We start from the raw sequence: 26361 nt of genomic DNA on the forward strand, positions 1-26361 counted from the left end.
CTGCTTAAGCGTTCCAAAATCTCACAGATTTAGATCACTTAAGACCCCCATCTTTGCCCCCTGGGCACTCCTCAGAAATGTTTTATTCAACATCACCACTCTGTTCTGTTTTGTTACGTTATTGAAATGGGTTGTCGATTCGAATAGAGTCAACCTGGTGGGCCAATCTCATTGTAGCCAGTGGAGAGTGAAAGCCATCTCTGCAGCGTAGGCTCACCAGAACACACACAGAGATTGGACGAGGGGGGCAGTGAGAGCGAGAGTGCGTTCTCCAGATGGAGATCCCAGATATGGGGGAAAATGTCCGGGCTATTTTCCAGGGTTTCCATAATGGGAATCTACCCCTTGCTTGCTTATTAAGTTGTGCACACAAGGAGGAGTGAGGGGGAGAGATGGAGAGGGAAGGAGATAAGGGCAGGCGAGGCGAGAGATGGACAACCTGCGTGCCGTCACCTCTCTGTTGTAAGTGTCAAGCAGACCCTGTCGGAGAAATCACAGGTCATGTGGATAGATGATTGTCAAAGCTCCACATTGATATAAGGGTTTTCTTTTCTTTTTTCTTTTTTTCTTCTCCCCCCTTTGAGCCACGGAGGCGAATGATAAGATTTGTTTTTGTTTTCTGTTGGAGAGGGAGAAAGTATGACGTTGGGGTCAGGAAGGTCGGCTCTGGGGGTCACGGGGTCACAGCCTTTTTGGTACCTGAGTAACCTCACATGGCTAAGCCATTTCTCAGGCTCCCTGAAATGATGGCGGGGTGCAGGGAGGGGGGGATTGGGGGGGGGGGGGGGGGGGGGGGTGAAGGGGTGGCCAGGAGAGTGATCTATCAGCGGCAGCAGGAGACACGCGGACAGCATGGCAGCTACTGCAGCTAAACAGAGTGAGACAGATAGGCAGGAGTCTCTCATACGTAACACCGGGAGCTTTAAGACGACAGCGCTGAGTGTTATGGATGCTTGACATTGACCTCTTATACCGGGATGGTGTATTTATCAAGGTTCTAGGACAATAGTGTATTTGTTTGTAAATTATTTAGTTCACTGGGTGAAATGTTGCTTTCCTCACCCAAGACTCTCCACTTCTGCAAGATAAAAAACAATCTGTTTCCATTCTGCCTTTTGTGCTGCTTGTCAGCTGTTTTTTAAAAGGCTTAGAATTTAGGTGATCATATTTTGAACACTGTCAGTTCTATCAAGTCAAATCTACTTTAAAAAGGAAGGAGGGGGGGGGGGGAAAGGCTCTGAAGCTTACATTTTTTCTCGAAGAGAAATATTTGTGTACAGATAGGCCTGTCATTCTGTGAAACAACATTCATGATTCTTTTATTGGTGCTCAGCCATCACCCCCTCTCTTCCTCTGCGGAAAAAAGGGCTAGTCTACAAAGTGGCTTTTTGTCGTTTGAGAGAAGTAAACTTCATCAGGTCGACGGCGAGGTGTGCTTCACATGTCACTCAGTCGAGCTCCCTCCTAATGAAATGCTGCATACAGATTTCTGCCTGCGGGCTCAGGGGGATAAGACCGTGGTAACAGAATGAAACAAACCCCTTCCCATTCCTTTCACTCACACACAAAAAACACACACGCATGCAAAAGCATCCGCGCACAAACACACATTCATACATCTGTATACACACACACACACACGCGCACACACACGCACACACACTCTTGCTGGAGAGCATCCATGTGAGGAGATCCAAATCTGCAATTTATTCAAATATTGATATTTCTACTTGTCAGGAGAAAGGTGCCTTGAAATTTCCTCTGAGTACTGCTGTCAAAAAAATAGCAGGAAATATGTCAGATAATTCATAAATGGAGTTCAGCGCTGCAAAGTCAGTTGGGAACAGCAAAAAATATATATGCTTGTCAATGAAGAATAGGAGCAATATTACAGAGCCCGCTGCTCATTCTTCCATCATGTCAGGCAAACAGCTTTTGCAGGCCCATAAGTGTATGTTTCACCGTCGATGTGTGTGTGTGTGTGTGTGTTTGTGTATATGCTTGTATATTTGTATATGTCTCCACATATGTACATGTGTATGTATATTTATGTATCCGAATGTGTGTGTGTGTGTGTGTGTGTGTGTACTTTGGCGATGTTGTGACTCCTACTTAGATGTGTTTGTTATCTTTTTCCGTCAAGACACCCCATTTCCCGTCCTGACGCAGCCAATGGGAATGTGTCCTTTTTTTTTTTTTTCCCTTCTTCTTCTTCTTCTTCTTCTGCAGAGGTCCGTAACCGGACGCTGGCCTCCATGTGGTTTGAATTAGGGCCCCCGAAACTGTGAAGGACGCCTCGAATGACGTGAGGCACTTGCAGACCAAATTCCATTCTGCTGAATGGTGGAGAAAAGAACTCTCCGGAATCCTCCGAGATTTTTTGGCCCGGGCCCGCCGGCGATTAAAACAGGGCGGAAACCAATAACTCAATGAATCATGGGGCAGCGTCCCATGAAATCTCTCACTGCTCTGTCACACCCTCATACGAGCCCAAATCAAGTTGAACTTCGCTGATTAGTCTTTTTTCCCCCCCCCAAAAAAAACCCACCAACAAAAGTCCTGTTCTTTCCTCCAGTCAAACCGGCAGAACTTTCGTCACACTTTCTCTCTCGCCGCCGCCATTTTGACAGCGTCAGCTTCCCGGTGATGCATTGCTTGACCACGTCGTGCCAAGGCGAGACAGAATAGGACTCCACATATCTCCCGCGGTCATGTGATGCCATAGTTCATAGCAGTTGATGAGATGCAGTTTGGCACAGCTTGGGACCCATCTGGGAGATGCAGATACGCAGACATGAGAAGTATTTTACAGCAATGCATCTGCGCGCTTGAAGAGCTATTTAGCATATGCTGCCATACAAGAGAATTTGCTTTGCTGTTGCCAGCTGCAGATTAGTCTTAATTTCTCAAAAATCCGACAGAACAGCTGATCCACAGCCCAAGACAGCATTAAGCATTGACCAAATTACTAAATGTTAATGCATCCAACCATGTCAAATTTTTGTCAAGCCTGTGTGCGATTGTTAAATAATTTTGTTGGATTATTGCAGGGGAAAAACAAAGACAATTTCCAGCTTTTTTTTTCTTTTTTCTCTCTCCTTGTACCAACAATAACAAGCAGGGCAGTAATGCCGCTGCCAGCACTGGCCGTTTTGTTTCTGTTAGCTCTAGCAGAAGTCAAAGCCCATGCTGCTGCTCTAACTCAAGTGGCTGATATGTTAGGCCATCTAGGGCATGGCAGGCGGTTGACAGTCCATGCAGCCTGTCTACCCACAGGACATCTCCACATAGTGTGTCCACAGCGGGGCCAGCGCTGTCATCTGGGCCCACTATGGACCACTGCTCTGCTGACAGTGAGAGGGTAAACGTTTACCACCTCAATCCCCCATTAACTCGGTGAAGGCACTTCGATCCTCTGTGAAAATAATGATATTGATTGGAGCTTGGCTCTACAAACGAAACGGTTGCAACTAAAAGAGGGATGGGCCCTTGCATTAGAATATGGGATTTTCGAGGATAAAAGAGTGTTTGGATCTTGTTATATTTTTCCTCTCCTCCATCTCCCTCTAGCTTTCCCCCACCTCCTTGTCTCCTCTCTTTCTGCATTTTTATGTGTGTGCATGTAGTGTGAGAGCCTGGTGTCTCCTAAGATTACCCTCCGCTATCCCCGCAATCAAACAACAAATGACAACATCATTGCTCAGGCCTTTCAAAATACGACACAAAAAAGTGTGTTGTAGCTACATTAACTTGCAACAACCCCCTAATAGACCCTTGTGGGTTTTGTATCTCTCCCCCCTTCCCTCTCCTCTCTTCTCTCTGCGAGGCTGTCACATATCCACCCCCCCTCACAGCGCGAGCCTCCGAGCCTCGGTGGAGATCAGGAGCTCCCTGTCGGAGGTGCTTTGTCACGTAGCCCAGGGAGCGTGGAACTCACCCAGAGCTGTTGAACAAACACAAGCACAGGGGCTGTCAATAGCAGCTCCGCAAACTAATTGCCTGTCAAATGAACCACCCTCGTTAAGCTGCCCTCACACACACATACACGTGCGCGCGCTGTGACATTCATAGGCTCGCACACACACGCACGCGCACACACAGACACAGACACAGACACACACACACACACACACACACACAAAGCCGATTTGATTCAAAGAGTAGTGATACCTTGTTAGAAGAAAAGACACACGAGTGGCACTTCTCTGTTTGCCGTCTTGTTTCTGCAATCGTTACCGGCGTGTGTAGTGCAGTCACCGTGAGATTGCCTTTTTGTTATTATTAAGGTGAACACAGCATAGTATAGTATAGCTGATGTAATCCGAGCGCATCCCACACACACCCTACAGTACATCAGCTGGCGTAATATTTCAGTTTTTAAAACCACTCATTAGATGGTAGCAGAGCTCCATATGCCAAATGTTATTGTTTTTGTGTTTGTTTTGCTTTTTTTTTTTTTTTTCTGTAGTCATTAGGCGCTAGCAGTGGAGTGCCCAGCGCCTTGTCTGGGTGCCTGTAACAGTGCTGTCGGATTGACACAGCTGGGGAGAGCAGCTTGAGGCTGCACGCTCAGGAATACACAGGGGTGTTCAAAGCCCCTCTCTGAATCCTGATCAGAGCGCTGCCCCGGCCAACTGATGGCCTATTAAATATACATGCGCAGAGGTCAGAGCTGGAGGTCCCGGCTTCCTCCCAGCCATGTGCACTTAAGCGGAAGGGCTGGGCAACAATAAAACCTCCTCTCTCTCCAGCGAGCTCTCCCCTGACACCCTCACCTCCAGTGTGTACGTCAAGTACAGTGCTCACCTAGCGCTATATTACAACTGCCTTTGTGAAAAGGCCAAATGATGCATTTTTTACATGGTTATTATAAATTTATATTCAATAACACCAAGGACCACTCTTGTGTCTGTCTGTCTCCCGTTATTCTTTCCATTGTCACTGATAAATAGCCTTGCTCGACACGGGCATGCCGAGTTTGAAGTGAGTCTGTCTGTGGTCTTTGTAGTTCGCCGGCGATTGAGACGAGGAGGTGGAGGGAAGAGCCCCATAATGGCTAGTCATGATTAACATATTCAGAGTGACACTCTCTCTGTGTTCGTTCGTTAAGCCCGGTCTGTCTGACTAATGAAGTGGAGCGGCAGTTTATCAATTAATCCAGCGCTGAGCCATTTGTGCCGGGGATAACACTCGCACCGGGCGTGACAGTGATCCAGTTTGGTGCCCTTTAACCTCCACAATTGTCCTACAAGGCGAGACTGCGCGACGACGGCCGGCAAGACACACACACACACACGAGTCCGCTGCAACTGGAGATGCGCTAAACAGGATTTGTGTCCCCGCGATTGTCGGCGAAAATGCAGAGAAAAGGGCGCGGATTGATTGGGTAATAGGATCATGAAAAAGATCTCCACAAACTAACATTGGGGGTTTTCGGCATTCTCAGACTTCCCATAGATCATAGCAAACAACTTAGTGCTGTCTCTATTAAAACAAGCCCACCCCTGCCATTATCTTTCCCCCCACTGCTCCTTCCTCCATTTCACATTGTTTGTGTTCATTAAGACATGGGCGACCTGCCTTATCCACACATCAGACCCAGCTCTCAAGAGTAATTGCGATGGTCTCGCAGAGGATAATGTGGTTTAAACTCAGTATAGCCTGTCTATTAGGAGAGACATGATGGCAACCACAAATAATAAAGAACTATTTATTCCTCTCTCTGTGACGCTAACTAGGTAACATATCAAGCCGGCACCGCTAAGGGTCTCTCTTACTGTCAGAAATGGCACCCTTCATCCATTCCCAATGGCCCTCGCCTCGACATCTCTGCTCTTCATTTTCTACATGAGCCTGGTCATAAATGCACACACACCTCATATATATTTGATAGTTAATATTTATCCTCGCTAGGGAAGTGCACTTTACATGTGGTAACATACGATTACCTGCAATTCTTATAGCAAAGAAACAAAATCGATATGGATATATAATTCATGACGGAGGGGCTATCAGTTTTTATGGCTCTCTATCCAGGCTCATTAAAGTTTTATCGTAATTGACTGCAAGCAAGAGTTTTTAAGGCATGTTTCTCCCTCACTTTCTACCTTTAATAATTAAGTAAAGTTTAATTGGTTGTATTTTGAAGCACCTAGTGGATGATAGGAGTCCCCCAAATTCAGAACAATGAATTATAGAGTGATGTGTTATGCATTAACCTGTCAGTTTGTTCATTTGTTAAGGCAGAAAAGTATGGTCCCTACCCCCAAATCACATCCAGAAATCGAATGACTGGCCGGGGCCCCTTCAAAAAAAATTCCTTTTCATGTCTCTCATTGCTGTGTTAATGTAGTGACATGACGCTGTCACTCAGAATGCTCCCATCAACCGCCAGCCCCGAATCGACTCCCCTGATTGGTGGTCAACTTGTTCTCTTGAAGGGAGATTGACAGACGGAAAATTGCACTCTCAGATTTCACCCTTCATTCGTTGCAGTTGTTCTTCCACTCGTCAACTCTCCGCCATGCCTGAGACAGACAGAGGCTTTATCCATTAGCTGTTGGCTTGGCGGGTGGGTGGGCAGATTGAGGCGGGATGGAGGAGGAGATGGGGGTAGGAAGACAATCCTACATTTGAGCACTCTGAGGGAAAATCAATCATGTCATCATAAGTGAGAAGTATGGATGAATTTCATCAGCTGGTTCCTGTCCTGTCCACGCCGCTGGCTTTCTGACTGGCCTGTCCCTCTGATTGGCTTTCCCAATGACCCTTAAATCCGAAAAGGGAGAGGATTTCCAAAACACTTTAATAAGAGAAACCGGACGGCAGTTTCAGGGTTACAGTCTCCCACTTTGCCTGCTGTTACGCTGCGGGAAACCTCATGTGGTTTCTCTTGACAAAGTGGTAATAGATTTACCATATGATTTTGTGCCAAACCAGCATTCGGCAGTTTTGTAAGAAATGTTTCTCAACTATTTTCCGTCCGTGCCAGATATGATGAAGTGTTATAAAGGGCAGCATCAGTCTGCCACTGAAAATTTATTTTATAATTTTCCCCGTCATCTCACAAGGTCACCGATGAGCACTAAAAGCATCATAGGTATAGGGTGTGAAGCAATCAAAAATGGATGAAAATGAAGACATGGGAATCACAGATGAGAAATTGACAGCCGTTTACAGCCTGGTTGTTGATGTGAGTGACAGTGAGAGAGAAAGTGAGAGGGACAAAGTGAGAAGGAGGGAGAAGGGGGGGGGAAAGGGAGAGTTAAAGTGGTGATAAATTTAATGGAAAAATCAAATACAAAACAAATTCATTCCTCTGAAGTTGATGCTCCAGTCGTTCTTTTCTTGGCCTGTGCTAAGCCTTAGAATAAACTGTCACTCCTTATCGATCGCATCTGAATTGTTACCGAGATTTCTGAAAAGTAGTCTTGACACACACCCCTCGAATAGTAATCTTGGGAGATGAGAACATCCAGAGTGAACAGCTAACACCCCTGACTTAAAATAAAAGAGGCTTTTCTTTTCTCCCTTTTTTTCCAAATCCGAGCTAATACACTTTGGTGAATTACAAATTCAGTGATAAATATGTTTCCGATGAAGGATGTGCTCTTGCTGCATTTTATCGCCTTCGCCGGCAACTGTGAACGCGGGGCGGGGCGAGGTGAGCCTGCCTATTTTGTCTCGGGGAACGTTTATAACCAGCAGCTGAGCATGAAATGTTTGTACACAATTTGTTTGCCATTCGTGATGGAGATGACATGATCAGAAAATCAATTGACTTCACATTTGATTTCCAGCGAGCGGCTAAATGACTGCTGTCGACGGCTCCGACTGAAATTCATGCATCATGGTATGGTTCATTATATTCCGATGGCGTATTAATTATGGCTATAGATAGAGAGCTCTGCTGTGAGCGCTAGCCGAGCTGCTGTGTGCCAGGGGGAGCTAGCCCGAGGAGGAAAGCTCTGCTTGTATCCACTCATCCCTCAGCTGACAGGCCTGCTCCAGGAGAAAAGGATTTCTCCGGATTGAGTGCCATTTTCTCTTCTTTAACAAGGAAATTAGTGTGTAAAGGAGATCTGTCAGGATAAAGTGCAGCTTGACTGCTGCCGCCCTCCCCTCCTCTCTGTCTTTCTTTCCCGCCCTTCTCTCTCTTCACCGTCCTGTAGCTCACTCTTCACCTCTCTCTCTCTTTCTCCCTCCCTCCCTCCATCCTTTCTCTTTTCTTTTCCTTCTCCCCCACTCAATGGCTCCCTCAGGGGATCTTCCTTGAGCATTAGCAGAACACATCCAATGTCCCAGCTACATGATTTCATGATATGATTTGTACCGGGGATTTGCAATAATCCGCAAATAAAGTTGAAAGTGAATGACTCTCAATAAGAGACGCAGACAAGCAAAACCAAACCTTTTAAGATTTTCTTTATCTTTAATGGCAAGAAAAATGAATTTGTTTTGCATTAGATCAGAACAATTTAGCAATGGCCTGAGTGTGTTGTTTTGTCTTCGGCTTTTATGATCATGATTAATTCCTGCACAGGAACCTCGGTGATATACATAATACATCATTCGCTCATTTAAATGTTCAGTTCCTCTGCAGTTGCACAGAGCTTGGTGGCTCATTACACGTTGCCCGTGTGTGCCTGGGAGTTGGAGTGTGCCAGATCCTCACTTGTAGTCGGAGGCACGGCATATCTGCTGCTTTAGCAGGTTGTCATGAACTGACGATGTGATTAAACTTGGGTGTCATCTCCACCACGCCAGCTTCATTCACCTCATGTAAGTCCCTTTTATTTTGCCTCAACATTAGTCAGAAGTAACTTTTTTACCTCCGGTAGATGGACAGGGATGAGCCCCACTGGCACATTTTAATAAGTCTGCTTCAAAGGTGTAGGGTGAGGGGAAAAAAAAAAAATCAAAACATCCTGGGTTAATTTGAAATGTACTCTGCATCTGTGATGGGAAACAGCCTCACAGGTAAGTAAGGGAGACAATTAGGGAATATCCGTAAGTGCAGGAGCTGCATACTAAAAAACGCAAATCACTATTTCCCCATCTGGCCCCTACTGTGCCGAGAACTGCAGCTGAGGTCCGATTTCACCCGTCAATCACGGCCGCCTCGCTGTGGGGTGTGTGTCCTGGTGAGAGAGCCTACCCCCAAGTCATTAGCACACACAGTCAAACTGTACTGAGAACTGCCCTGCACCGCTCTGCTCTGCACCACGGTTTAAATATCCCCAGCCTGTGACAGGATCAGTTTAGCGATCTGTAGGATTGATCTCCTCTTTAAAGTTTTGCCTGAGGCGACTCTAATTGGGAACGAGGCTGCCTCCCACTCCCCTCACTCCCTTAACTGTCAGTCTTGGCTTTGTTTACTGAGGACATGCCCAAACCTATTTACTCAATAATGAGGAGACGTGGTGGGGATGCTGCTGATCACATTGAGGCCCCCAGCGGGACTTCTGCACGCTGCGAAGGGCGGGAACATCAGTTTAGACTTTTCGAGCTGGTAAAAGTTAGCCCACGCCGTCACTATATCGTAGCGTAGTGGATATTTTTTCCCCTCCTTGTTTTCTCATCTGGCTCTCATTCCTTGATTTGCACAGCACTTGTCTACCTCTGGGAATTTATTGTTTTTTCTCTGTCATACCTTGCAGTTAGCTAAAATAGAACGGCATTTAAAAGACAGAGCACATAAGTAGTACCATTTTACACTTATATAATGTCCTCCATATGTTTTATGCCGTCGAGGAAGAATAAAGGCAGACAAAAAGCCCACTTGGAACACGTGAGGTATCACCAGCTCCTCGCTATAGAGTGGACTATTCATGATTTTGGAGTGCTTTGGCCTACTGGGCCATTTCCTTTTTTTTTTTTTTCTCTCCCTCTTAGAGTGAATTCCTTAGATTATCACTCTCATTTAGGTTGTTTTCATTTGCACTGAATGACAAAGCCTTTGGTGTGGATGGCAAGGCTATAGAGTCCATTGATGCCCATTGGGATTATGAATGATGAAGTGGAGAAGCCGCTGCTATCAGAGGGACACAACACTGCTCTTAATAGAAAAGCATTTAGAAAGGCGGCGGGGAGGTGGTGCTGGTGCTGGGGGCTTTCTGACACTCCACTGATAAGAGGCAGCTCTTCAGAGGTGGTAGTGTGTACAATGAAACACGCTGATGGGGATACAATGACACACATGTTGCGTCTGACAGGCGTGATTTAGACGTGGGTTGAAAAAAAAAAAAAAAAAAAAAGGAAGACGAAGAGAAAAAAAAAAAAGCCGCCTGATCCACACAACAGAGAGTTTTACGACGCGATGCCCTCAGAACAGAATTTGCGAGTCTGCTTGTGCATGTTTCTACTTATTGGTTTGATTTGAGGGAAAACGCATTGTCATTACTCATATCCGGCCCTGACAGATTGAAGAGGGACAGGGAGAGACGGGGAGAGAGAGGAGTTAGCGGTGTAGTGGCACGGGAGTGAAAGAGAGATATGCAGAAAGGGAGAGCTGTCAGTTTGAGGAATGAGCCTGATAAGAGGAAGGGACTCGGCAGATGGGCAGAAGAAACCGGCAGCACACTTCTCAATTAAACATGTAAATACCGAAAGCAGGCAGCGACGGAGAAAAGAAAGTTAAATAAACACAGCACCGTGCCGTGATTACAAGCTCAAAACATCACCACCTTTGCCACTTTTATAGTTCTCGCAACTCCACGGAACTTGTTAATCCGTCTAAACTTCTGCTTTACCGTGTAATATATTTCATTCCCCCCACTTCTGTTTGTTTTTTCTTTAAATCAACTCCCGCGGTTAAATTGATTCACGTCGAGTCGGATTCTTTGGGAAGTCGCTCGCCCACCAGGAAATCTTGATATAGCTATAATTGAGCTATTCATCCATTCACTTTGCCCTTTGTTGTAATTTCTCTTTTCTAATATTTTCCTAATAATCTTTGTCCATCATTTCTTCATACACACCCCCACTTCCCGCCCCCCGCGCGCGCCCTGCTGTGAACTACAGGGAGTATCTTAAATACTTCTGTAGGCAGTGTCCCTGACATTAATAACAATGAGCTTGGCATAACCACAGTGCGTTTCTTAGGGTAGATTCACAGTTTGACATTCAGCCCAGATGCTATCGCCGAGCTTCGGCGTTTAGGACCGCGGCGAAGACAGACATCTGTCACTTGTTACCTTTGAAGTGAATAAGAGAGGATGCAGAAAAACACAGTGGACAAAAGGCCATTCTGACCACAGACCCTCAGTGTTTACAAACGGAAAGAGAGAGTGACAGGAGAAACTCAAGATGAATGGATCACTGCTGTTGATCTCTCCTCCTCATTCCATGTGCTAAGTTATTCCGTGGCTGCTACCCCAGTGGGGGGTGTAGGGAAACAGGAAGTTGAGAGAGGCAGGCAGAGGCAGACAGAATGCCTCAAGGACTCTGGAGGAGCAGAGCGCTGCAGCCTGCATGGGAAAAAAACTCCCTAACAACTTACTGTACACTTCTCTAACCTGAGGTACCAAACATTACAAATGTGAACATAATCCACATTTTAATGAGCAGATGATGCTATATTAAGGCAATATTTGCAATAGTGTTGATTTGCCATGTTGTAATAGCCGCATCTATTGCGCTGGCTGTTATTTGTGCCAGGCGAAAATTAGGAATCGAAGTGTAAAGAAATTCATTTTTATGTAATTATTAGAACAATGGCCGTATTCATTTATCTTCTGTCATGTCTCCTTAGACCTGTTTCTATTTCAGGTTGCACGTCAAGCGAGAGCAGCTATATCTGGCTGGCAATTAAGCTGGTCCTGCCTCCCCTTGATGCTTGATTAGTCCGATTGATGGAGGAGGCCATATGTGGCGGTGTCAAAACTTGGCAGCCAGTCTCCATCCTCTCAAATGAGAGGCAGGCAATAAAGAGGCAGGCTGCCCAGAGTGGGTGCATGTATGTGAGGGCCTGCAGCGCCACGATTTAGGCCCCCCCTCCCACCCCCGCCCTTCCCGATATGTAGCACTTTCTCTGGGGGTCTTCGGGGGCCACTGACCACTCCAGCCAAGTTCTCGCCAGGGCAGAGGTGGCCACCGGCTAGGCGTGTCACTGTACTCAGCCCTCTGGGGCACGAGCTTCAGGCAAGGCGTGTGAGCGGGGGGGGGGGGGGGGGGGGGGGGGCGTATGTGTCAGCGTGGTGGTGGTGGTTGTGATGGGGGGGTAGAGGAGTGATAGTTGGGGGGTTGGGAGGTTTAGAAAGCTGAAAGATATGGCCCCCTTCCCAATCTCGCTCGGAGACAACAAAAAGGGAATGCTTGAGAAGGGGAAGCAGCGGGAGGAGAGCACAAAGACAAAGGCGCGGGCAAGGTCAGTCTAGCTAATGGGCCTGAGCCGTAGGCTGCCTGGGGCTAGGCACACTTCTGTTCTCCCTCACACACTGGGCCTTCAAAGACCCTTCAGTCCACCCCTCTCCTTCACTCCTCTCTTCCTCCATCTCTTCCTCTCTTCTTTTACCCATTTCCCCACTTTCGCCGGCGACACTTCCTCCCATCAAAAGGTGCTGCGCAGGTGCCTCCGAAAACACTTTCGCCACCGAAACGCCTCCCATTGTATCAACAATTGTGTGGTTAATGACCGATATTCCTCCAAACAGAAGTAGTCCCATGAAGACATGTCCAGCAATGACAAAGATGTTTTCTTCCTTAAAATAAAAGGACGCGCGGTTCCTCCAGGTTCAGCGGCTGTCAGCGGCCATCACCGGGTCCAAGGTGGGTCCCTGGACGAGCTAAGAGGAACTGTTGGAAACGAGGAGGAGGTGGAGTGTTGTTGTCAGGTTGGCTGGCTGGCGTTGCTTGGCTCCACTCGAGGGCTCCTTTAATGTGCAGCGGAGTAGAATAAGTGAGTGGCTGTGGGCACCAGCTGAGCTCACTCTCGTCTTCGCCTGGTAGCTGAGGGGTGAGCCGCTGCCACCTGACACTGGGCACACGGCTCAGGGCTCCTCTTGGCAACGTGGCACAGCACACATGTCCCCTCATTTGGATGGAGATTCAGACACAACACACAAAAGCTTTACCCCCCGGTCCTCCTCCTCCTCCTCCTCCTCCTCCTCCTCCTCCTCCTTTTTTCTTTCCCTCCCTCACTCACTCAGTCTCTCTTTTCCCCTCCTGTTTTTTTTTCCTCCTCTTCCTTTAGTTTTTGACAGCATCATAATAATCTGGGTATCTTCTTGATCATGCCCCATGTTTTTTTTTCTTTTCTTCCTCATCTTCGCAGAGACGAGTTTGAAATTGCCTGCGTCAGGACTTTGCTAATTAAAGTCATACTTTCAAAAATGCCATAATAACTGTTAATTAGCTTGATGCTATTTTCAGCATAATTTGCTAATTAGTGGAAAACCTGTACAGCGTTTCTCTCTAATTACAGTATGGCTCCGCACGGCGCATCTGTGCCTTGACTCCAAATGATACCATTACAAAGTCCCGTATTACGCATTCTCTCAAAACAGTTAATTGCCTCCACAGATAGTGAGATACTTCAGTCAGCTGATTTTTATGGTAATAAATGGACAGGCACAGACACAAACCACCCTGGTTCATATTTATGAAATATGAAAAGGGAAAACAACCTCCTTATGAGATGCATGGAGTTAGTTTGGAATATAATCTGGTTGGTTCTGTGATGATTTTGTGTGCTCATGCGTTGAGTTACCGAGACTTTTAATGAAGTTTGATTTATTCTTTGCTGTAACCTTGCGAGCAAGAAGCCATAACACTGTAATTAAAGCAAGAGACGCGGAGACTAACGGCAGCGGCCCCGCCGCGTAAGGTAAAGCCAGCGCTCTTGACGGATTGCTCTTTCCGAGGTGGTTTTCCATGTAAATACAAGTAACAACATAATGTGGCCGTGCCACAGCTTATTACCGGGACTGTAACCACCTTGTCGTCCCGCCAGTTATTTTCGTGCTGCTTCCGGCGAGGGGAGAGAGAATTATGGACATGACCACAGGTTGACCCTGATACATGTGTATACTAGAGACAAATTATGACTCATTAAGTGTGGTGAGGAGCGTGATTGGCATGACCTCTGAACCCGGGACGTCAGCTGTGCCCATCCTCCGCTCTGCCCTGCTTTTGACAGCCACCAGTCTGACAGGGCTAGCATCGGCTCCGGCTAATTAATGCACCACTTCAGAGACCCTTTCATTTATGGCTTCTGAAAGGCATTATTAAATTAATTAAACCACCAAGAGTTAGTCATTATGAAATCAGGAGGTTTACATGGATGACAGCGTTTATGAATTAAACATCCCCAAAGTTCCTCGCAGGAGATACCCCGAGCTGCATGCGGGTACCTAGCGCGACAGATGTTTGCCCCCCCCTTCCTCAAGCTAACCTGTATTGCAAGCGATTTAGGTCTCATTTGGGGGTTTGAAAACTAAAGGCAGGAGAGAAAGAGGTTCAGGATAGCTAATGAGCAGAGAAAGAGAGGGGAAAAGGAGGTCACTCGCTCTGTTCATCTGTAGACAGTGCAGATGGTTCTGTTTTATACAATACAACAATGGCGTACATCAATTTGTTGATCGCTAATAGATAGCTACTCTCAGATGAATTGCAGACTGGGATCAGTTGTCTGCGGGTTTTAGCTGAGAACACTACATTTATAGCCTCAAAACATTTAGAGAAGCTGTATGCTGTTTTTAACTCATCATGTGATGTGAAAACTACAAATGGTTCACGAGATAAATCCCATAAACTTGGGTTTAGCTGGAGAGCAGAGGGCAGAGATGAGTAGCTCACTCAGGAGCCTTGACGATAGACTCCTTTTCATCTGTGGACTGAGATTCACAGATTATCTCAAGAGGCTCTCTATCTCTGTCCTCGTCTCTATTTCTCTTTTTCTGTTGCACCCTCCCTTTCTCGCCCCTCGATTCAGGAAGTTTGCCAGCTACTGTCTTTGTTTACAATGCCAAGGGAAAATGTCAGAGCCGTTGAGAAAAATATCCTTAGAATCTTTTTTTTTTCATCTTCTTAATCTAACAGTTTACTGAACTTGATAAGTGTCCTATCAACATGCTAATCAAATTACTTCGGAACCAAAATTGACAGTTTTCATTAATTATACAAGATTATTCTAATTGCAATTCAAATTTATTCATTCCGAACAGAAGGTATTCAGTAATATTTTACAAAATTTGCATATTAAATGGAGGGAGTTGTGCATTATGCATGGTAATGTATGCACAGTTTCTTATTTTTAACTTCACGGCCATATGTGGTGTCGTTGTAGGAGCAGGTGAAAAGTCTAAGTGTGTTTAATTTGCTTGACAAACATTCGGCTGGAGCTTGTCAAGGGGAGTATTGTGAATGCCAATCTTTATTCCCTCTTTATTGATTACCCCAAACTCTAAACATCTGGAGGTAAATGGCACTGAGAGAGATGAACTGAATCATGGGATTAGTACCTTCAATGACTGAATCACTATCAATTACTTCAATAGCATAATTCAAGTGTACTGCATAAAAGGCGCAGTACCTTGGTTTGAGCCAGGATTAATATTGCAATTTAACGTAACAATGGAAGCATGGGAATGATATGGATGGCGTCCAACTTTTTTACATTGATGTCATAAAGCTAATGCCGTTATCTAAATACGAATGTATTTAATTCCTAATTTAGGCTTTGTTTGTAGAATGAAAAGGCTCAGCGCATTAGGCACATGTTTTAAAAGGTAATGGATTCTGTGAGTAAAACAACCTTATTTATTCACTGAGACGCAAAACCCCCAATTTGCTCTTTGTTTTTATTTCCTAGAGCGGGCAGTGAAGTGCAAACAGCTTACTGGGAAGCTGTTTACTACTGTATATGACAAAGGGTGTGTGTGCATGTCTGCATGTGCTCGTGAGTGTGTGTGTGTGTGTGTGTGTGTGTGTGTGTGTGTGTGTGTTTGTGGGGAAAAGGGGGGGGGGGTGGTGGCTCTTCCAGCTCCACAGGCAAGGTCTTGTGTTGTAATGTAAGCGTAATAATTATCAAACAGCATCGGGGGCCCTGGGTATGGGCTTTAACAGGGGGAGAGCATGTTTGATATGTAGAATCAGCCCATAGTGCATCCATAGAGGGTGACTAAATCGCACGGTTCATGGATCACATTAGTATTGCTCTGCATCCACCCTCGCACTATAGGTGATTTCCATTTAGACACACATTTCCACATGAAGATAAATATGACTTGAATCGTAATTTCCCTGAAGTAAATATAATACAAATACAACATAATACAGTGTCAGGCCAGGCAGGCTAATAGATTACTAGCGTGTTTTCCATTTGTATGGTAAGTGGTGAACCTATAGGTGGTGGTCTGGCGAGTAACAAATTGAATGTTTAATCCATCTCAGTGCAGATTGAGGGTATCAGAAAGATCGGTAGTCGTCAGAGTTCTCTTGTGACTGGTAGTATATTAGATATTTTTACTCTTTAGGGCTTTGAGGAGTGTTGTTGGATTAACAAGGAGTGCAAAGTGGGAGATAAATTCAATTTCTTATCTTTTCTGAAGTCGTCTGTTATTTTTCAAATAGGTATTTGGATTTGACATCTTGTATTTCCAGTCACTCACTCGTGTAATCTCTGATGTTGGATTACAATACCGCCGGCTCCATTTGAGCCACACACTTGCACAATATTTTACGGCTTATAATTAGACATTTTAAATTGTATTTTATATTATAGTGATGAATTATTAACTGGAGACTCTCCCACCACTCACGTATGTGAAAGTCATTACTCCCACCATTATGCTACTCTTTCAGGAGTTTCTCTCCTTCCTTATGGCACGTTAGAGTCATCATTGTGCAGAAAACATGATAAATATGCAAAAGATATGCTTCCTTAATGTTACCAAACATTTTCTAAGCACATATTTAATTCGTTAATAGATGTTTGCTGTGCGCACTTTGGAGTAGCAAGATTAGCGTCAACTGCTGAGCATCTCATATAAGTGTGACAAATTGATATTTTTATATAGCTTAATCTGTTTACTATGATGTTTATGTGAGGAATTATTACAAACTAATTAAAGAAATCACTTTGATATAATTAGTCAGATTTCAGGAAGCTCATTAGTAGTAATTTGCATGAAAAATAAGCCCTGTAGTGGTGCTTAGACCCGGCTATCCGATCTGCGTTTTATCTGGTTACACATCAACCCCCATTGTTTGTTGTTTGAGGCTGTCTGAAGTGGCCCACAATATTTTCAGTCATTGCCCTGAGAAGCGGCGGGGTGTCTTTCAACAAATTCCTCCCCTAAAGCAAGTCAACCTGTATGTGGAAGCGAGACGCACGCCTCTGTGTACATAAGGCAGGAGGAGTGAGTGGCAAAACACTGTCTATTTATCTGTCAGGTTCCTGACAAAGAACTGAGCTGACAAGTAAGGGTTTCCCTCAGCAGAGCAGGGGGGCTTTATTCACCGTACTTACATGCCCAGTCTATGCCCAGAGACTCATGTTATTTGCAAATCACACTCTTTGAAAATTCACAAACGGGGCGAGACATGCCACGCTACGGATTTGTCAGCTGCCTTCACAACAGCTAGCTGTATCGCTAACAGTGTGCGGTTCGGTTAGGAAGCAGCTTTCTCTTAGCATTTGCCTTGCTGTCACTTTTTCCAACACATGCGTTCTGTGTCTTCATGCTTGGGGTCTCTCCTCCCTCAGAGGGTTGCCATCTTCCCTTTGGACTGACAAAACGCCCACACTCACACAGAAATAAAAAAGCAGGGGGGGGGAAAAAAAAGAAGAAGATATTCCTGGAATTACATCATTCGCTGCTGCAGCAGTCCTCTGCAAAAACCGATGCACATATGTGTGGTATTATACTTTTGCATGTATGGATCAAAAAACAGAAATGGTTTTCAAATAAATCAAACTTATTTAAATGTTTTTTTTTTTGTTGTTTTTTTTTTTTCCATTGATACCCTCGTCTTGAGCTGCGGGGTTGAAAATCCTGGTACAAAAACAGGAGCTGTTTATTCTCTATACCCTTTTCCCACCATGGGCGAAATCCTTCCCTAAACATCCGGACAGAGAAGCACTTGTGTGGCGCTGATGTCACGGACCTACCTGGCCTCCCGCTCACAAAAGCTAAGGTATCATTAGCTCGGCCCACACAATGGCCATTCAACCAAGCCACTGCGCTCCTCAGGACTTGGGAACAATGTTATTTTTTGTCTCAGAATTATAAAGACAGAGTTTTGCAGGAAACCTGACAGACAAAACCTTTTAGAGGTAAATGCTTCAGGCGGCTTTTGGGTTTAATCTTTTCCCATTAGCATTTCACCCCCCCACCGCCCCTCCCGTACCCCCCCCCCCCCCCCCCCCCCCCCCCCCCCCCCCCCCCCCCCCCCCCCCCCCCTTTCCCTTGCTCACACACAAAGACCATATTTACAGGGTCAAAAGTAAAGACTCGGAGTCCCTGGAGATCACTTTTTGTTTATATCTTTATATATATTTACAGCACTTTGCCGGATATAATCGCAATAATGTACTTCATATGAGCTTTATTTACTAAAATCATAAATTGATATCTGTGAAGATAAACAGTTTGTGTGTGTGTGTGTGTGCGTGTGTGTTTGTGTGTGTGTGTGTGTGCGTGTGTGTTTGTGTGTGTGTGTGTGTGTGTGTGTGTTTGTGTGTGTGTGTGTGTGTGTGTGTGTGTGTGTGTGTGTGTGTTAAAGGAAAGCAAAACGAGAACAAAAAAAAAATGCCCCCGTTAGTTAACAACTGTAAGAATTCACACAAATACACACAAGGATATTAAAAATGATTAACCAACAAAGAAGAGGTTTATATAATAGTTATGTTGTCAACAACACAACTATGCTAAGGGTTCATATGTGCTACCTCCGTGTGTGTGTGTGTAGGTGTGTGTGTGTATGTTGTGTTTGGGTTCATGTATGCGTGTGCGCACATTCACTTACTCCTGTGTGTGTGTGTGTGTGTGTGTGTATGTGCGGGTGTGTATGTGTGTGTGACTCCATGTGTGTGATTCATTCCAGGGCAGTTTTAGTCCTTATAAAATATTCATTTTGGTTGTGCAGGGCCCTGTAATTGCCATCTCTCACCCTGAATTATTTATACCTCGCACAGACTGACAAAGCTTTGCCATACGGCCCCAGATGAATCAGAAAGCAGCCATCTCTGCTGCCAACAGCACTGGGCTTTCACACAAATATGGCAGCCACGTCTCTCTGCCTGGCCTCTCTTAATTTGACATTTTCTTTTTCCCCCTGCCTTTGTCCTAGGTGCACAGAAAGGTTACCTGTTAGCTTTAAGCACCGACCCGCTCTCTGTCTTTCTGTTTCTATCCCCCCCCTACCTACATGACAGTCCACAGTGGGTGTGTGTGTGTGTGTGTGTGTGTGTTTTTTTTAAACGGTTTTGAGAATGCGTTAATGTGGTGGCGCTGTCGGAGTGGCTGCCTCATGTTTCATGATGACTGACCACTCCTGACAGCCACTTTGGATGTATGTATTATACATTAGTAATAATATGATGGAGAAATACACTGGCATACATTTGAGCATGCATGGACAGACAGCAAAAAAAACCACTGACTCACTGACCTAAATGCAACACACACACACACGCACTCACACACACACAAAACCACACACCCAAATGCAAATCAGCCCCCGCTGGCCTGCTGGGTCCGGCAGCGCTGTCTGTAAACGGTCAAAGCCCCCCCGCCGACCGTCCCTGTACAGCTGTGTTCCTGTGAGCCCGGCCTGGGCCTGATCAGTCCAAGGTGCACACAGCAGAGGGACGGCGCTGTATGGCTCTCATTGTGAACCAGCTCTGGGGCCGTCCACAGCTCCACGTCCGACACCCTAAATACTGCTATTCACCCAGGCCAGTCACTCCAACATATGCTTATCTTCCATCTCGCCAGTGCAGGGAGGTGCTGACTGGTATTTCCTCAAGGCCCCGAGCTGCAGTGCTGACCAGTAATCAAAGCACTGTATTTCTCCTTCTGCGCAAAAAAAAAAAACAACCCGGAGATACCTCCGTGCCGGCCAGCTGGCGAGGAGATAAAATATTCCTGAGAGCTGCTTTGTCACCGTGTGTGAATTTTCTTGTAATGTCAGCAACCTTACGACCGACGATGGGCCGACTGTCACAGGAGTCATTATCGGCAATCACCATCATAACCTGGTTTCGCGGTGCTGGTGATGATTCAGTTGTATTTAAGAATTCCTCTTCAAATGTAGATCGTGTTGACTCTAAAGTGGCAACCAGTGTTTGATTCATTTTTTTTTTTTTTTTTCACAACAGGACCGTGCAAGACAAAACAATGCAGAATTATTTATGTTGTGCGTCTTATTATATTGTGTTCAAAGTCCTGCTACAGAAAAGCTGTATTCAGAGTAAAACAAAGAACAGCGTGCAACAGTACACAGCCTCAGCAGTATCGTGATGCGAGGGGATGGGAGAGGCAGAGAGAAAGCTTGGGGCTAAACATGCAGTATGTGGCGGGCTGGAGCTAAAAGCTGCATAAAGCACACAGCCTTAGTCCACTGTTAGCAAGTGATGGATAGTTAGCAGGAGCTCCGAGTCTTCGTCTAATCTGTTACAGTAAACCTGTGCCAAAGCCTGAAGGGAATCAGTGGGGGCTAGCTAGGAGTGGGTTTGACGTGAAACCATTTGTGAAGACGAGCGATTCTCTTAAGTAAGAAACTAACAGTGTCCAGAGAGAGAGAGAGAGAGGGATAGCCGGAGAGCGAGCGAGACAGGAGGTGAGGAGAATGAGTGAGCGTGCGAGGGAGAGGAGGAGGAAGAGATACCATAATGAGTCCTGTAGCCATGGAGTAAATGAAGAGGGATTGACAGAGTGAGGGATCCTCAAGTGAAATAATGTCAATGCCACTCTGCCCATTAGAGAAAAAGGGGGATGGTGGAGGAGAGGGTAAAGAGGGATGAATGGAGGGACACAGCTACATCTTACGTTGCAGAGGAAGCACATAAATTATTTGTGACACCCGCACGACACACACACCACCAGCAAAAAATATGAAATATGAAACAACAAAATGAACCGACAATAGCGGTCGAAAAAACAAAGAAATAAACACAAAAAAGGCCTTGGAAATACTCAATAAATTCTCTGTGAAGTGTAGTTGGGATATTTGATGTTGAACCATAATAATCACAGTGACATCTGCCTTGCTGCTCTCGGAGGAGGCGGGCAGAGCCCGTGAGTGGAAGGGGTTAATCTTCCAAACCCAATAAGGTTGGATAGTGAGGCACTTGTTCCCTGATAAAGAAGTGATAGGATCTGTGGGTCTGGTCCCTTGGCGCTTGTACAGGGGTAGAGCAAATATTGTTAATGTGCTGTGGTTTACTTCGGCTAAGGCGAGAAAAACAGCTCTGCTTGACGAGAGAAGACAGTGGCAAACCAGAATGCTGCGGAAATGGCCGGGCGGCTCAGTTCGGCCTCCCAGGGACTTAACTGGCAAATATATCCGAGCCCACTCAGTTGCATAAATAAGTGTTCGGGAAGATTAAGATCTATAAGTGTCTCTATTTCTCGTTTTACCTGCTCCGCCTTGTCACAACAGGGATCTGAATGCAGTTCACTGAAGTGCCTAATAACTGGAGCAGTAGGTAGGGAAGGCAGGAGGCTTGACATTAAGACCCTGGCGTTTTGGAAATCCGATACGCTATTGACCCGTGTACTACTATCTCAGCGTAGAGATCTGGTGTCAGCAGATTGTAGTCTGGTGTTGGGAGCTGTTTCTTACAGGGCTCTTGTAACAGGGGCCCATTGAGTCTGGGAGGCAGCTGGGGCCTGATGGGCTGGAGCTGGGTGGTGATCGATACTCACCGCCCCGCAACGGATGACCTCACTGTCATGGCTGCCGGCTGTGGACACCGCACGCTAGTCATTAGTGCTGGGGCACCAATCAGGAGCTTAGAGTTGTCAATACCTGACTCTTACAGATACAGTGGCCATCTGTCAGTGTATTGTGTAACGGCCGAAGTAAATATGGGAAAGCTCTTTTGAACAATGAGAACAAGGTGTACTATTGGAGAGAAAAATAAAATACTCCCGAGTAAGTAATTTAAGGAGTCAGTGAGTGAAATAAATTCCAAATAGCTCAGACATAGCTTAGGATTTTTTTTTTTCCCAAGTCATTAAAAAGAGGAGAAATCTAAATAAAGAATGAACAAAAAAAAAAAAGAAGAAGCAAAATTGACAGGACTGCTGGCCTCCACTGTCGATAGCGCCTTCTTAATAATACAACATTATCCTTATTTGCCCTCTTCACTCAAATCAAAGGGATGGACATTTATGCATGAGTGACATCAACCCGGCAATTAAGTTGGCCATTTAAATGAGAGAAGGCCTTCCTCACCTCGCCTGTTTGTTTTTCTCTCCCCCCACTCGCTTCTTCTTTTTTTTTTCTATTTCCCTCCTGTTTGATGATAGGAGAGGGTGAGCTAGAATTAGGGCGATGGGTCTTCCTTTGAGTGTCAGCCTAAAATGATCAGAGTAAAGATAAGAGGGTCTAGCAGCCCTCAAATCAGTCAAAGTGCCAAAGTCGGCCTTTTTCTCCTCAATTACCGGGTCTGTGAAGCCAGGGAGTGGAAGGCGCAGAGCCTGCTGCATTACTAAAGAGACAATCTATTTCCCCTTTGACCAGAGGGAGAGAAATCATTATGGCATGATTAGTAGCTTCGGCAGTGGGCGAGCATGGAGGTACTACAGGAGAATCGTATTAATTGCCTCAGACCAAGGCATGAGCAGGATTGTTTTAACGTTGATTTGTGGACCTGTATGACTAGCTGTCGGAGATAAAAGCCGATGTCAGGTCTTAGTTATACTGGCAGACTTCGGGCATGCAGACAGAGAGAGGGGTTGATGTCAAAATGAGCTTCTGCGGCTGCCCTGGAAGTCTTTCTCTATGTGCCTGTCGATGTCTTCCTCTTTGTCTTTCTTCACACTTCATAGTTTTCCTTTACGCCTCCCACTTTCCCTCCCTCTACTCCCCCCTTCTCTCCGATGGACTACACCCCACCCCTTTCCACACTCCCTTTCTCTCTCTCCTCCAACTGATAGCTGCCTTGGCCGATTATTTCATCCAGTGCGGTCCACTGAGAGCCTCCTCTCCCGGCTTTGGAAGAGCTTTAATTAGCCATGTTAATATCCCCTTCATTGGCCTTAATATCACTCAACACCTTCCTCCATCTCAGCGGCCACCAGGGTCCCCCTGTCCTGTCAGAACAGCTGATTATTGAGAAGGATAGCTTTAATCAAACCTAATTGCAGTTCATTCTTTCTCTCTATCCCCCTTTGCCCTCCATTGCCAACATCTAATGGCAGCGACGACTTGATATCCCATTAAAAAACAATTAAACAACCTCCTTTTGTCTCTGTGCGTGCCAAAACACCAGCACAAACTTCTGTAGATATTTAAGAAGTAAAAGAGAGAGAGAGAGAGGGGCCTCGTCTTAATTGCTCTCCTTTTCACCAAGGACCAATTTGCACTGCGCTCATGGAGAATCTTAACCAACTCAAATGTAATGGATGCTATAGCACTGCCACTGCTGCGGACTATGAAAATTAAGCTTATCTTTTTAGGAGAGAAATTGTGCTTAATTGCCTTCATAACAGTAAACATAAAGGAGCTACTTTATGATCGCGTGGGCACTCAATTTCTTGTGTTTATTGTTTCTTAACTTTTGGTTTTGCTGGAGAAGAAACAGTATGTAAAAGCATTAAAGTATCCAAGAAAAGAGACAAGACTAACTCCGAAAGTAATGTGTTTCTTTTATGAAGTCAGTGCATTGCCGGGGAAATATATTCTATCTCTTGCGCTGACATAAATTGTCTACCAACGGGCGAGGCGTGCACGCGCACGCGCTCGCAAAAAAGGAGGAAAAAAAAACCCCCCCCCCAACCAACGTGTGGAAACGTGCACACACGCGTGCACAAACAAACACCACTGGCCTTACCCAATCTGTATGAGAGGCGACAGACAAATAAAAGTCGTATTTCAGGTCTGCTTTCCGCAGATGTCTGCTGCTCTACATTATGACTCTTTGGGGAAATAAAAACAGGGTCAGGGAATTAGAGTACATAATGGTCATTTTGATGATCAGCCAACAGATGCAACCCAAAAACACAGTGAACACAATCAAGCGAAATGCACTAATGACAAGTCAGGTTTTTTATGGCCTCACCGCACACCGACAGGCAATCAGCATTCTGGCATGGGTTAAAACGTCTTTTATTGATGTCCGAGCCAAAGCTCCTTGGATGTGGAGTGAAAATATTTTCTCACCTCTCCTCTCCCTCCTGGGCCCTCGGTGGAGCACAAGGTATAGGAGTCTATCGAAGAACGCTTCTAAATGACCAGTGCATGTGTTAATGTGGCCCGGGTTAGGAGGGTCATTTCAGACTCTGATTTATGGCCTGGCCGGGATCCCACTGGGCGAACGAGAAGTCTTAAGTGTTGTGAAAGCGTCCTCACAGGCCACACAAGCCACTGTATTTAGCTGAATGAAATGGCAGGGCGAATCTATGGTGCAATCTATGGTAATCCAATGAGCCGCCGCGATTCTGTGAGCCAAGTTAGTATTACAATGGAAACCGCGGTATTGCATATAGTAATGCTCGCGCAATGTGATGAAAAATAAATATCATAGCGCTGTATTTATAATGAATTGGAGAAAGCAATGGCACAATCAGTCATGATTCAGTGGGGAGAATTTGTAAAAACAACAAGTCGATTTCATTGTTTATTCTGTGTGGTCGTGTAAGATTTCACACAATAGGCCATATCTGAGATAATTTTTCTTATTGCGCCTGTTGTTAATTTTCTTCACTCCGTCTGTTATGTGTCTGCGAGGCCACATCTGATATCCAGCTCTCAATACGAGGCCTTATCAATAAATTCAGCGAGACCCCGAGAGAAAGCCCGAGAAGACGGCTGCTTACAAACTAACCAAGCCCAGATCTCACTCAGACGTGACATTTGTTCAGAGACGATTAGCCAGGTTGTAATTTGTGGCATAATTGCTTCACCCACCCACAAGTACATGGGTGTGTGTATGCGTTATGTGCGTGTGTCTGTGTGTGTGTGGCATACGGTAGTCCCAGGAGTGTCCGCCTAATTGCCTGACAGGACTATAAGTTTTGTGGCGCGCTCTCACCTTGTTAGGTCCTTTATCCCTGATGCTCTTCAAACAAGACCTGGTCACAGGTGGGCCTCATTTGCTTCCCTATTGAACAGGAGAACTTTAATTGCACAGGGGGTGTCCTGGGATTAAAGAGGTGGGTGGAATATCAAGTGACTTCCTGTATGTTAGTGGCAGATGGGTGTTGGGAAAGACCCATGAACTCAGGTGAGAGGATGAGATCACAAAGAGGCTGATGCGCTTGATTTTTCAAAGAATAATAAGGAGCGACTTCTCAGCTTGCCTTTGAATGCGTTATGAATGAATGAATGAATGAATGAATGAATGAATGCAGAACTTCAGCATTTGCAGAATGTAACCAAAATATTCTCTCACTTTAAAGGTAAACATCTCAGCCTTTAAAGCTGTATTAATAGCTGTCGGTGTGTCCCTTTGTGCTCTCTTTCAGATTCTTCCTAAAGTTCTTTCTCAAGTGCAATCAGAACTGTCTGAAGAATGCAGGGAATCCACGAGACATGCGCAGATTCCAGGTGACTGAAATCTATTTTGCACTCGAGCTCCGTCTATTTCTGTCTCTGTCTTTCACTGTCTTGCCTTTTTCTCTCAGACATACATACACACACACACACACACACACACGCACACACAGGTGTGCAAACGTGCAGCTACAGCTGCTTGCGTTGCACTAAGTCACACTGACACAGATTCACATATGAATACATTTTTATTATTGGCACTGAAGGAGGCAAAACCCAGGCAAAGAGAGAGTGAAGGATTTTGTGTCCTGTGTGCTCTGGACAGAATATTTATTAGAGAATACCATCTGACACAAATAAGGATACAGGATTTAAGAGTGCCATCAATTGTGTTCCTGACAGCTTTCTGAGCCTCGGCGCAGAGGGGAGGACGATCCAACCACATGTAACAACAGTGTTAACTCAGGATCTGTCTGGCAGCGGAAGCGCATACCTTCTTGTGCACACATATGCGCAAGCACGCACACAGACACACAGAGGCACACACACACATATGGATGCATAAACATACACACTGAGAGCGCATATGTTTGCTTTCTCTACATCCCTCTCTCCTTCTTACCCACATATGCATAAATTTAATGTCATATTTATGCATTTCTTAATGTGGCCAATGAAAACCACCTTGAGCCATCT

General features: G+C 45.5%; 1 protein-coding gene across 13 annotated transcripts in view; it reads left to right on the plus strand.

Moving 5' to 3' along the window:
* Nucleotides 1–26361, plus strand: part of LOC115399264 (transcription factor COE3) — a 68513-nt gene that overhangs the window by 15252 nt on the left and 26900 nt on the right. For all 13 annotated transcript variants that reach the window (XM_030106544.1, XM_030106545.1, XM_030106546.1 and 10 more), the window contains exon 7: nucleotides 25638–25719. In XM_030106544.1, the coding sequence (XP_029962404.1) occupies nucleotides 25638–25719 (82 nt within the window). The remainder of the gene's footprint in view (nucleotides 1–25637; nucleotides 25720–26361) is intronic.

Source organism: Salarias fasciatus, chromosome 13 (assembly GCF_902148845.1).
Source record: "Salarias fasciatus chromosome 13, fSalaFa1.1, whole genome shotgun sequence".
In the NCBI taxonomy this organism is placed as follows: domain Eukaryota; kingdom Metazoa; phylum Chordata; class Actinopteri; order Blenniiformes; family Blenniidae; genus Salarias; species Salarias fasciatus.